At 43.4% G+C, this 13,591-nt stretch overlaps 1 protein-coding gene across 1 annotated transcript; it reads left to right on the top strand.

The window, feature by feature from the left end:
- The first annotated feature begins 670 nt into the window (after nt 1-670).
- On the top strand, nt 671-9,488 carry LOC105897109 (basement membrane-specific heparan sulfate proteoglycan core protein-like). The gene is made up of 12 exons (XM_031584516.2): nt 671-1,303; nt 4,028-4,054; nt 5,518-5,799; nt 5,886-6,158; nt 6,395-6,727; nt 6,836-7,114; nt 7,366-7,611; nt 7,707-7,943; nt 8,045-8,069; nt 8,275-8,369; nt 8,475-8,534; nt 9,075-9,488. The coding sequence occupies exons 1-12, from the start codon at nt 1,273-1,275 to the stop codon at nt 9,146-9,148; spliced, it is 1,962 nt and encodes a 653-aa protein (XP_031440376.1). The 5' UTR covers nt 671-1,272; the 3' UTR covers nt 9,149-9,488.
- Nucleotides 9,489-13,591: the final 4,103 nt, after the last annotated feature.

Here is a 13,591-nt window from a genome sequence, read left to right as displayed (position 1 = left end):
AAGCCAGATAATACTTTGTCATAGAACCAACTGCCAGTCAAAGTTGATCAGATATTAAAATGCATTTTGAAGGGAACTGTATTGTGGGTAATGTAGTCTATGGTGGAACTACACCTACAGAACCAACTGCCAGTCAAAGTTGATCGCATATCAAAATGCAATATGAAGGGAACAGTATTGTACAGTGAGCCCCTCATCAATCCAAATGTATCATTATCTCTCTCTTTCTCTCTCTCTCTTTGTCCCTCTCCCTCTCTATCTCTCTCTTTGTCTGTCTCTCTCTCTCTCTCTCTTTTGTCCCTCTCTCTCTCTATCTTTGTCCCTCACTTTCTCTCTCTCTCTTTGTCCCCCCCTCTCTCTCTCTCTCTCTCTCTCTCTTTGTCCCTCTCTCTCTCTCTCTCTTACTCTGTCCCTCTCTCTCTCTGTGCATGCTGGAATCTCTGTTAGTTCTGACTTTACATATCATCATATCTGGAAAAAATGAGGGTGAGAAGATATTTTGGCAATTTTTTTTCAATCAATGCAGTTTGCATTTTCTTTCGTCTTCACAGCAAAGTGTTGAAACATAATTGATTGTGAGGAAGTGCTGTGGTTTGATGGTGTCATGATGCAACCATGTAGACGTTGGTCACCTAAACTAGCATTAGTTATTAACATGATTAATCACATAGGCCTTAGATATGGAGACTGATAACAGAAGTTAACACTGAACTCTGAGCTAATGCCCAAGCAGGGTAGTGGCTGGTTTTACCCAGTTAGAGCTAGTGGGAGCGCCGTCAGTGGAGGCTTTTAGACTCATCTGTTCAGTGACTCTTGCATGCATGAGACTAAATGGTAGTAGTGGTTGATGTACAAAGGCCTGAAACACAGTTGGTGTGCCATGTGAGTGTAGCCTGCTAACAACACCCCTGTAGCTGGTGTGAAGATAAGGCTGAGCCCTCTGCAAGCACCTCTGCACTCACAGGGATGGTAACTTAGCAACGCTGATGCCGATGGTAGCTTGGCCACGTCAGTGTAATTGCTTCAAATGAGGGAGGTGAAACTGAGCACACAAAAAAGTGTCATATTAACTAAAAAAACAAAAAAAATCCAGTATGCACAAACACATCAAATCCAAGACATACATGCATCAAACCATTAGAGCAAGAGTGCAGAGATGAAACACATTCACACAAACAGGGCCTCCATTAATTGTGCAACCAGGTTTGTGGTAAACAAGCAGACGGCTGCTCAGAAAAAGGAAGGAAGTTTAGACACACAGAGAGAACAGCCATGGGACCAAGTCTACTTTTACTGCTGCTCCGTAAGTCTGACACACATACTGTTTATACTTATATGTATATAAGTTCAAATAAATGAGTTTTTATATGTATACATATAGTGTATATGTGTAGATTGCTTGTATTTTTGATTAAATGATCTGCTCTTGTCATGATAGAAGCTGATTTTCATTAATTGTAAAATTCACTGTTGAGATGACTGTAATGTAACAGACTGTAACATGACTCGTTTAGATGAGTGGAATCACTCACTAAACAGCCCATAATATTAATGTGTGTCTACATCACATCTGTCTCTCCTGTTTGTTTCTGATTAGAACTGAAAACAGGGTAGTTCGTTCCCAACTAAGATGGCTTAGATCAAACTCATGTTAAAGATAAACTTGGCAGAAGGCCATCTTTAAACTCAAATGATTGTATGATTGCAAACGATTGTAACTTCTTGCACTGAACAGCTACGGCTCAGATGGGAAATGCAGAAACTGTAGCCTACATGTGAGTGAGTTATGGGTCGGATTCATGAGTTTGATTTAGTTGAAAACTTGCTCAGTAATTGCTCACTGACTTCTATGAGTATGCAGGACCAGTCAGGCTGTTAACTCCAACTTTGTGATGAGTTGTGGACATAATGCAATGTGTCATACCATGCTCCGTGGAGCAACTGTGAGAATGTTTGGCTAGTCAGGACGAGAGAAGTAAGGAAATAGTGTTGTGACAGAGCGCATGGCGACTGTCACGTGAAGCGGTGGTTTCCCCGCAGATCGTAATCACTGAGTATATGATACGTTCGGATGGACATAAATATGAACGTTCGAATATGTGATTATGTTGTGTGAGGTGCATAGATGTAATATGATGTGGGGACTACCACGGGATGGGTTTTCTGTGTGCAATGATCAGTTGACAAGATGTTTAGCTCACCTGTTGCCTGTGAACGTGGGAAGCAAACAGGGATGCAGGGCTCGGCATGATTATCTGTGTTTGTTACGCGCGCCGCTAGGGGTGCACTCATTGAGGCAGGGGTGTTTCTAGTGTGTGTAAATAACTACTTGATAAAGTGTGTAATGACAAAGGTAGTAATATAACATGCATGTACATATGTAATGGTTGATGCCAGTATGCGTGTAAAGAGATAATACTGTGTGCAACGGTTAATTGATTCATGCGTGTTAATGCTAACGGCCACCTGTTTAAATACGTGCCGCACTGCTCAGTTCGGGGGAGGTTGCTGACGTGAGCAGACTTAAGTGGATGGTTGCGTTAAACCAGGATAATATCTAGCTAGCTTGGGCATTGTCCCAGTGTTTGTTTTATTTTACATTCAGTGTTTTGTTTGTTCGTTTGTATTGTCTGTTTTAACCTACTGGTAGTACTACAAGAAAATTAAAGAAAACCTTTTTTTGGAAGTACTGTTGTGCCTGTCATCCCTCCCTGAAGTCTGACCAACCAACCGCTCGGGCACACTCCTTTACAAGTGCAACTACAGGGTGTGGTCATTAGCGTGTGGTTAATGACATGAGAGGGCTGAACAGGTTGGCTTACAGTATACTCAGAGATGGGCGGTATTTCAATTACTTGTACTTGAAATACGTATTTCAATAACTTTGAGTATTTTTTTATTTGTATTTGATAGGGCCTAATTTGTAACAAAATACTTTAGAGTGGAGTAATTTTGTATTTAAAATACTAAAAATACTTGATCCAGTGTTTAGGCAGAAGGAGATTTATTTTCTGTCTGATTCTACCACTAGACTGTCTAATCTGCCTCTGAATGTCATTGTCCAATCAGGCAACAGTCAGGCAAAAGTGGTGCTTCAAATGGCCCTGCCCATTTTTCACAAAACAGGGCTGTGTTCGAAAACTTAAATAGCTGTCTTGATCCTTGTCAATTGAGCCCTCCCGTAAGCCATAGAGATTGCAGTGAGAGCCCTGTTTTGTGAAAACATGAGAGTCACACAGCTGCTGCCTGCAAATATATATATCTACATTTTGATGTATTTTTGCCCATATCTGAGTATACTCCATTGGAACAGTTCAGTATCAAACCCCTGACTGTAATGTGTGGGGGAGGTGCTAATGTTAAATCAGTTGAGGCTGCAGTTTTGGTCAAACTGTTTGTATGCCACAGCAGGTGAGGGACAGAGATGATCAAACTGTTTGTATGCCACAGCAGGTGAGGGACAGAGATGATCAAACTGTGTGTATGCCACAGCAGGTAAGGGACAGAGATGGCAGAGACGTCTGTGTGCCCAATCCTTTATGGTGAAAGAATAATGCATGGAAAGAATAATGTATGGAAAGAATAATGTATGGACAGATTAATGCATGTCTATATGAAAATATTTCACTGTATCATAAAACCTGAAAGTGGTGCAAACTGAACAGCAGTGAAATGTGTAAAGGTACAATGGCATGATTAGGTGCTCTTTAGATCTGTGTGTGTGTGTGTGTGTGTGTGTGTGTGTGTGTGTGTGTGTGTGTCTGTGTGTGTGTGTGTGTGTGTGTGTGTGTGTGTGTGTGTGTGTGTGTGTGTGTGTGTGTGAGTGAGTGAGTGAGTGAGTGAGTGAGTGAGTGAGATAGTTAGATAGATAGATGAACAGTGAATACTCAACATCTCTACAGCCTTACTATTTAATCACTATTCCTGCCTAATTTCTTACGATTCAAATGCTCTGCCTTTCCTCTGCAAGTGTGTTCTTCTAATTACTAATGTACTGTCTATTTTCTGCTTAATCCTTTCAAATTAGTCATGGGGGCAGAAATCGCCTTTGGAGGTGAGTAGAGATTGAAATTATTATGTTGATTGTTTGTCGCTTGTTCTTTTTCCTATAATACAGGAGCTGTGTTCTCCAATTCAGTTATATCAATGTATTTTGTATTCTTCTGATGTTTGGTATTGTGGCCATTTTTGTTTCATCCAACAATCCCACTCAATTCAACACAGAAACTGCACGTTAAACACATGGACAGACTGTAGTTCTGAAACTGCACGTTAATCACATGGACATACTGTAGTTCTGAAGCTGCATGTTAACACATGGACATACTGTAGTTCCGAAGCACAGCTAATCACCCCAGTGCTAACTGACAATGCAATTGACCAAGTATGTGTATGATCACGGACTATGCATGACTGTTAAATGCAATCAGTTGAGACCATTTACCATATGTGTACAGTGAATCCACTGAACCTGACATCACAGGGCGAATTAATTATGCTTGTAGAGAAACAGAGGACCTTTGAATATGCTGAGTCTGCTGAGTCACTGATCTCATAGGGGTCGGCAAAACAGAACAGAGCAATCTGAGTTACCTGCTGAGTCACTGATCTCATAGGGGTCTGCAAAACAGAACAGAGCAATCTGAGTTACCTGCTGAGTCACTGATCTCATAGGGGTCTGAAAAACAGAACAGAGCAATCTGAGTTACCTGCTGAGTCACTGATCTCATAGGGGTCTGCAAAACAGAACAGAGCAATCTGAGTTACCTGCTGAGTCACTGATCTCATAGGGGTCTGCAAAACAGAACAGAGCAATCTGAGTTACCTGCTGAGTCACTGATCTCATAGGCATTTGGAAGACAAAACATCAGTCAAACCGCTGTGAAAACTAAGACCTTGATGTATACTGTACTCTGTTTATGAATCTAAACTGCTGCCTTGCCAGCTTGTACTGAAGCACTTGGCAAAAGCACAAATACTGGATATATTTGCTCTGTGGGACATAATTGCTAACTACTGAACTACTGAGTAAATAATCCAGGGCCTGTGATCCTGCTCTGGTTGAATTATTGATCTACCATGGCTTCACTGCAGTGCACAAGAGTGCTGTCTGCCACAGTCAACCCCTGTTCAATTCACCATGTTAACTATATAACAGTCCAGCAGTTGCAGACCTTTGCTGGAGAGTCAGTCACTCTGAAGTGTGTGATAGATTCTCAGAGTGGGTGGGGATACAGGTGTTATAACGAGTTATAACCAGCTCATCATTACAGTGCAGATACACTTTAACTATCATTGGAGTACAAATATATGACTAATGCAGCTATAATGTATGGCAGACAGAAACAGCAGGCCTTCAAGGAGTAGCAATGTTATACTCCTCACTGTAAGCAGAGAGTGTAACTGCCAGTGTGTTTCTCTGTGAATGTGGATTAGGCTAGCAACATGATGGTAAACACTTTCAGTAATTTTATCATTTTAAAATTGTGATGAAATGATGTATCCATTGAAACCCAGAGGGAATTCCGAGACCTGTATTAAGTTCAGACAGACAGCCAGTGTTCACAGGAAACACAGTTACCCTGAGATGTGACATGGGCCAGTCTAGATGGAGGAGATGGAGATTCTACTGGTACAGAGACACACAGACCTCTGATCCTGTGGCCCAGACTGATGGAAACTCCTACAGCATCATCTCTGTTAAAGTCTCTAATGGAGGACAGTACTGGTGCAGAGCTGGGAGAGGAGACCCAATCTATCACACACTTTACAGTAACACGGTGTGGGTGAAGGTCAAAGGTGAGTTTTCATGATCTGTAGTGCATTTTTTTTAAACTATAAGCATATGTAACTGTATTCACACTGTGATTATTACTTCTGTGCAGTAAATCCCAAAGCCGTTGCAACCCCTCTGTCCAACTGGACACACATTTTCATTGGTGAGACGCTCGCTCTCAGATGTGACATACAGGGAGAAGAACACAACGACTGGCAATACAGCTGGGATAAGAATAGAACTTCTCTCAAATATCAATGGCAAAATTACACAATATATCATGCTGTTGAGTCCGACAGTGGTGACTACAGCTGCAGAGGAATACAGATGAGAGACTCACAGACATCAGAGATCAGTGAGGCTGTTAGAGTTACAGTATCAGGTGGGGACACATTTATCTTCAGAGAATGCTGTGAATATCTGAGGTTAATGAATGCAGCACAGCTACATAACTTCATGTGTGGATTTGATCTTTTGTAATATCAGTAGACTTGATTCTTCTATGATTTATGTATTTTTTTATTTTTTGATCTATTTTGAAATACTCATACTATTACATACATTTCTAAGACACAGTCTCCATCGTTTTGGTTAAAACCATATGCTAATCACCAACAGAAAAACCAAATCCAGTTCTTAGAGGACCATCACAGACCTGGCTGACTGAAGGAGACTCAGTGACTCTGAGCTGTGAGGTTAGAAGCTCCACTACAGGCTGGAGATTCCACTGGTACAAGACTGCCCCCTACAGTCCTGAGTTGGTATTGGTGTTACATGAGAACAGGAGATATTCTCTACAGCTGGTCTCAGACAGCATCAGTGGAGCTGGAGGCTCCTACACTCTCAGCCCAGCTGCTCTTAGACACACAGGGGTTTATGTGTGCAGAGCAGAGAGAGGAGAGCCAGCCTATCACACAGAGTTCAGCCAACCTCAGCCTCTCTGGGTCACAGGTGAGATAAACACTCTCTATGTGTAGAACCAGGTATCCAGTTTCACGAATGTAGAGTGTCTCTTGGGGACTTTTATTTCTATCTGTTTGTTTTTACTGTCTGGCTCAGGTGTGTCTCCTCCAGCTTCTGTGATCATCCACTCAAACTGGAACCTGATCTTTACATACGACTCTCTCTCACTGAGCTGTGGGGTTCAGGGCAACTCTACTGGATGGAGACTGAGGTGGTTCACAGGCAGAGGAGGGGAATCAAAGTGTCCCACTGACTGGAGATCAGAAACAGGATCCACCTGCAGCATCAGATCAGCATCATCATCAGACAGTGGAGTTTACTGGTGTCTGTCTAAGTCTGGAGAGCAGAGTGATCCTGTCAACATCACAGTGCACAGTGAGTGTAATTAGGCATCATTTGATAATATCTGAACATTTGTAGTATTGTTTGTTTTTAGTATAATTAATTGTATTAGTTTAATTTTAAAAATAATTTATCTGATTGATATTTGCATGTGGTGGTTCGGCATTGAAGGACATTTTCATAATTTGTCAGGACCCTTGTGAATCATCTTAAATTTGAAACTTTGAGTGCTGTTGGTAGGCTCACTATGTTAATAAATTACCCAACTAAGCTTCTGTGTACAGCTGGTGATGTGATCCTGGAGAGTCCTGCCCATCCTGTGACTGAGGGAGATCCTCTGACCCTGCGCTGTAGATATCGCTATAAGCCATCAAACATCGGTGCTGACTTCTATAAAGATGGGACACTCCTCCAGACCTCCACCACAGGGGAGATGACCATCCCTGCAGTCTCAGAGTCACATGAAGGAGTCTATACGTGCAGGAACCCAGAGAGAGGAGAGTCACCAGAGAGCTGGGTCACAGTAAAGGGTAAAACTCAAATAATCCTCCCTTTGCTCATATGCAGTGGTTTTGTGTTCAATAACTACATGACAGACAGGTTTTTTTTACCATTTCACTTGTAGCCTCACATTCTGAACCCGCCCCGCTGCTGGCAGTCCAGATGATGGTTGGACTGGTGATCGTCTTTGCGATAGTTAGGATATTGGCTTGGCTGTATTGCTTCAAGCGGCCGCAAGGTAAAAGCACTTCCCATCTGGTGTTTGCAGGAGTGCTAGCAGTCCAGGTGATGGTTGGACTGGTGATCGTCTTTGCGATAGTTAGGATATTGGCTTGGCTGTATTGCTTCAAGCGGCCGCAAGGTAAAAGCACTTCCCATCTGGTGTTTGCAGGAGAGCCCACTGTTGTGTCTCATATGTATGAAAATTTGTGTATTGATCTACCGTCTCTTGTTCCATAACAGAGCCTGTCACACAGACATCAGTCACGTACGTTTTTTTCCCCCCCTCTGCATGGGGTTTACTTAAATGTAATTGGCATGGCAAAATGTCTTTTTTTGATTTATTAAGTACGTTTGAACCATTTTCAAATTTGAGTTACCAAAAACTGATCTTAGGATAACAAAGGTATCACTTGCGCACAGAGCACCTATTTATGTTACAACTGATCCTATAGTACTCTGTCTCCCTCTAGTGGCCAGGAACAGCAGAACACCAGTCAGAACCAGGGCGCGAGTCAGCCTGCAGGAAGTAATGGGGCCCAGTCAGAATATATGACAATGAAAAGAGGTACCACACAACTGTGAGGCTGAACATGATCACAGCTTGTCACCATAACACTTGTACATATGGAATCTACAGTGACTGAACAAGGAAATCTTAATTCTCTATCAGTTGTAGGTGCTACACCTGACTATGCCAATATCAACCTAAAGTGCGTGCCTCTGCAGAAAAGTGAGTTTGTTCGTTTACAATCTGATATGTCCAATTATTCGTTTCATGTTTTCCCACATAATGTACAGAAACCAAAATGGTATGATATCTGTCACTACAAACATTACATCAAATGATTTTCCACTTATTTATCTACTGATAGATAGATAGATAGATAGATAGATAGATGGATACTTTATTAATCCCGAGGGAAATTTAGGAAATGATGATGAACAGTAACAAAACTTGAAATCCACTGTGGAGTTAATACAACAAATACTGAATACTGAAATACTGAGAAGTGTAGTCAAACTATAATACCCATTAAAGTAAATAGGGGTAATCGTTTTAAAAACTCAAATTCTTTTAAAGTGCAGTCCCCCCATGATCATGACAAGAGATGTGTTTGCTTTGGTTACAGGTCTCTGTATGTAGGAAGTTCATAATCAATTTTATTTCAAATGTACTTCCTTTGAGTTGTTTTTTCTAGCTCCACCAAGGGGCTGGATGAGAAAAAAAGTAATTTGTAACTGAAGGAAACTTTCCCCTTTCCATCTGTAGACAACAAATCCATATATGAAGTCATGGGTCCTATAAAAGCTGAAGCAGAAACTGAAAAGAAGTCTGAAGTCTAAATCAAACCACAAAATGTCCCTTCAAAGTTGTACATATCAATGGCATTCAGTTCATTAAATGAATATGACATGTGTAATTTTATTTGTTAGTATAACAGGTGTTTAATATTACAGATGACTTTATCGTTTAACAGTGTCAACACCAGGTTATCACCATTACAATATATTTTTCATAATGTGTACTTTGTGCAATAGATTTAAGTAGCTGTTATTTTTAGAATTCAGAAAAAACAAGTGTAATTGTTTATTTTTCACCTGTTCAATTTTGTACTCAACCATAATTATTCAATTGTCTGACTTAATTGTGAATTTTATATTAAATATTTCGTATTAAAATCCATGTTAAGTGTGTTTGTGATATGGTACTCTTCAAATACACACAGCTAAGTTAGGTTAGGGTTAGGGCGCTGGCTATTCTATATTTATATCTGTGTGAAAAGAGGTGTATCTGGAAATAATCACACTTAAGAAATGTCCGCAAAATCTATGAAAAATATGTTGGAGGTGTTCAGGTGCCTGCAGAACTCAAACTGACCAGTAGAGAGCATACAATGCACAGACTACCATACAGTAACATTCTGTGAATAATTGTAAGTTAATTTCTGTGCTAAAATCTTAAGATCCCTTAGTGAATTGCACCGAGTGTGTGAATAGATGAACAGATAAATGAACAGACAATTTGCAGAATGATATGAAAGATGGCCAATTGCAGCGGTCATTCATTTTTTGCTGCAGTCATTATACAGAAATAGCAGATTTCTGAATGATGGGATGGCCATTTCAAATGAATGGAACTTTTTGCAACATTCTGAGGAGCCTTATAATAAACTAAATGAAGTGTTCTGGCAATATATTTACATTTTGTGGGGTTCCTGACCTGGAGTAGAAAACTATGCTGTGATTAACTAAGGCAGCCAGGTCTATTTATATCTCCTTCACATGACCAAGGGTCATCAAAATTAATTTCAAGAAAGAATTTAAAGAAACTAACTTCTTACAAAAAAAAAAAAAACAGGGTACAGGAAATGTTTTACATATTTTTTCACTTTGAAATATTTCCAAGCTGTTCTCCAAGGCTGAGGTTTTCTGGTGTCAGGATGAAGTCGCACACAGACCTAATACGTAAGTGGTCACAAGCCACTCTCATACAAAGAACTTTAACATTCAGACCAATAACATGACATTAGCCTGTATTTGATATGCAGAAAAACGTCTCGGTTACTTACGTAACCTCGGTTCCTTAAGCAGGAACCAGATATAACAGTATGGTACATGACACTAGTCATGGGCCTAAATCGAAGCATTTATCCATTCACGCCTGAAAGGCAGCGAGATTCGTCTGCGCTTACTCCTGGGCCCGCCCCCTCAGGAGTCTATAAATTCAATCACGCAGCACAAACTCACCCTTGGAAAGAAAAACTGAGCAAGAATATCAAACCAAGGTAACACTGTACACACCAACTTTGTTTTATCTGGTTCCTGCTTAAGGAACCGAAGTTACGTAAGTAACCGAGACGTTCCTTATCGCAGTTCACTGGCAGCCAATCACAGTGGCAGTGGCAGCCAATCACACACACCAACTTTGTAACCCATTCCAGCCTTGTGCAGGTCTACAATCTTATCGCTGACGTCCTTTAACATAGGCGGCAGAGATCAGTGATCCCACGCCTGTAGGAAACAACCCTGGAATGGTTAATTTGCAACGTAACACGTAGACACTAATGAACACATACATCATTACATCGTTCTCAGGCCCGGGGATTCAGAGATCGCCTGTCTGCAGACTCCTTGTAAGAAACTAGGTTATTCCTAGGCGATAAGGATCAGCGATCCCTCGCCTGTAGGAAACACCCCTCGAATGGTTAATTCGCAACGTAACACGTAGACACTAATAAACACATCCATCATTATATCGTTCTCAGGCCAGGGGATTTAGAGATCGCCTGTCTGTAGAACACCATGTAAAACTAAGTTCAGCCACATCTAACAATCTAATGAAAGTGTGGCGAGAACTCCAGCTTGCAGCTTTGCAAATATCTTCCACCGAGACGCCCTTTAGTAAGGCCCAGGAAGACGAGACCCCCCACGTAGAGTGCGCATGCAACTTCTTCGGGGGATCTAAAGACAAGCTCTTATAAGACACCACGATAGCCTCTACTATCCAACGGGAGAGGCTCGGTTTTGATAGAGGTCTGCCTTTTGCACGTGCACCAAAGCACACAAATAGCTGATCTGACTGTCTCAAAGCTCCAGTGCGCTCTACATAACAGCGGAGAGCGCGCACTGAACAGAGCTTATTCAAACGTTCCTCCTCTGCTGACGCAAAAGGGGAGGCGAGAAAAACTGCTAATTCAATCACCTGATTGCGGAATGGGGTTGCCACAACTTTAGGTGTGTAAGCAGCATTAGGTCGCATAACCACTCTGTCACCAGCGATCGAGAACTGAAGGCACGATTGGCTGAATGACAGGGCTTGCATGTCACCAACGCGCTTTGCTGATGTTAACGCCAGTAGCAGCGCGGTCTTTAAAGAGACAAACTTTATGTCCACCGTCTCCAGGGGCTCGAACGGAGGCCCTGTGAGAGCACGTAACACAACCAGCAGATCCCAAGAGGGTATGAGGTGTCTCTCTGGCACCCTGAGCCGTCTCAACCCCACCATAAAGCGTGACGCTAGCGGGTGACTGCCAGGAGAACTGCCATTAATGCCTGCGTGGCAGGCTGAAATGGCAGCCAGGTACACTTTGAGAGTGGAAGCCGCCTTCCCCTCATCAAACAACTGCTGTAGGAATTCTAGAATAACGCCCAGCGCGCAGTTAATGGGGTCATGCTGCCGTGCAGCGCATCATCGTTCAAAACTGCGCCACTTCAGCGTATACAGAGCCCGTGTCGACACCGCTCGGGCACTCTGTATTGTAGCCACCTCCGCATCCGACAAGCCTGACGCTATGAACCTGCACCTCTCAGGTGCCAGGCTCTGAGACGTCACCACTCCGGATGGGGGTGCCACACTGTCCTGTGCGCCTGCGTTCGGAGGTCTCTCCGCAGAGGCAGCTCCCAGGGCTGTTGCACTGACATATTGAATAGATCTGCCGCCAGTGGGGGGCTATCAATATCAATTCTCTGCCCTCGTCCGCTACCCTGCACAGCACCTGCTGGAGGAGCGGAATCGGGGGAAAAGCATATAGGCGTAGATCTGGCCACTGGTGGACCAGCGCGTCTATGCCTAGTGGGGGGTTGTCGCCCCCTAGCGAGAACCAGAGCAGGCAGCAGGTATTCTGTCTGTTCGCAAACAGGTTCACCTGCGCCCTGAACAAACGCACCCAGATCTGGTCTATCACCTGAGGGTGTAGACACCAATCTGCTGCTCGAGGGTCGCCCCTTGATAACAGGTCCGCACCGTAGTTGAGGTGACCTGAAATATGAACTGCCCTGAGGGAAAGGACGTGACTCGCTGCCCACAGGAGCAGGCGGTTTGCCCAATGGAGCAGTGACTGGGAGTGCACTCCGCCTTGACGGTTTATATACGCCAAGGCCGCAGTGTTGTCCGTCCTCACTAACACATGCTGACCACTCAGTCTGGGCAGAAAGTGTCGTAGAGCCAGGACTACTGTCCGCAGTTCTAACACATTTATATGAGACGTCACAGACCAGAGACCGTTCACGCCTCTCCCCTCGCAGACTGTACCCCACCCCTTGGTGGAGGCGTCTGTGGTCACTACTACGCGACGCGACACTATGCCCATAGTGCCCGACGCAGCGAGAAACCAGGGGGTTCTCCAGATTGCCAGGGGCTTCCTGCATCAGGAGCACACCGTTACTCTGCGGTGCCTGTCTGTGACTGCGTTGAGCCTCAGAGACAAGTACCATATCTGGAACGGCCGCATACGCAACATCCCTAGCGGGAGCGCGATAGCGGCTGACGCCATCATTCCCAACAGGAACTTTGTGACTTGTTTATCACAAAGCCCAGTCGATGCAGGTGTGCCACCACTAGATGGCAGTCTTGCACCGCTGTTGCTCTTGAATGAAAGCCACGAACCAATCGCCCCATAATGGAACAAACGCAACTGCGTTTTCGTAATGGGGCGATGGCTGTATCCACGCACTTTATGAAACCCTCGGTGCCAGGCCGAATGGGAGTGCGTGGAACTGGTATGCTATTCCTCCGAACGCAAACCTCAGAAATCTCTGATCTCTAGGGTTGTTCGGGGCATGGAAGTAAGCATCTTTTAAGCCAATCGTGATGAACCAATCGTTTGGTCTCATGAACTGCACTAGCCGGCGTGGGGTCAGCATTCTGAACCTTAGCGGCATGAGAGCTTTGTTCAATACAAGTAGATCTAATATAGGACGTAATATCTAATATTGGATCTAATATCCCGTCCTTTTTGGGGACCGGGAAGTGACGGCTGTAGAAGCCTGAAGCTCATTGCTTATTGC

The sequence above is a fragment of the Clupea harengus genome, chromosome 18, assembly GCF_900700415.2.
Source record: "Clupea harengus chromosome 18, Ch_v2.0.2, whole genome shotgun sequence".
Taxonomy (NCBI): Eukaryota; Metazoa; Chordata; class Actinopteri; order Clupeiformes; family Clupeidae; genus Clupea; species Clupea harengus.
Note: the sequence above shows the minus strand (reverse complement) of the source record. Positions and strands in the feature narration are given on the sequence as shown.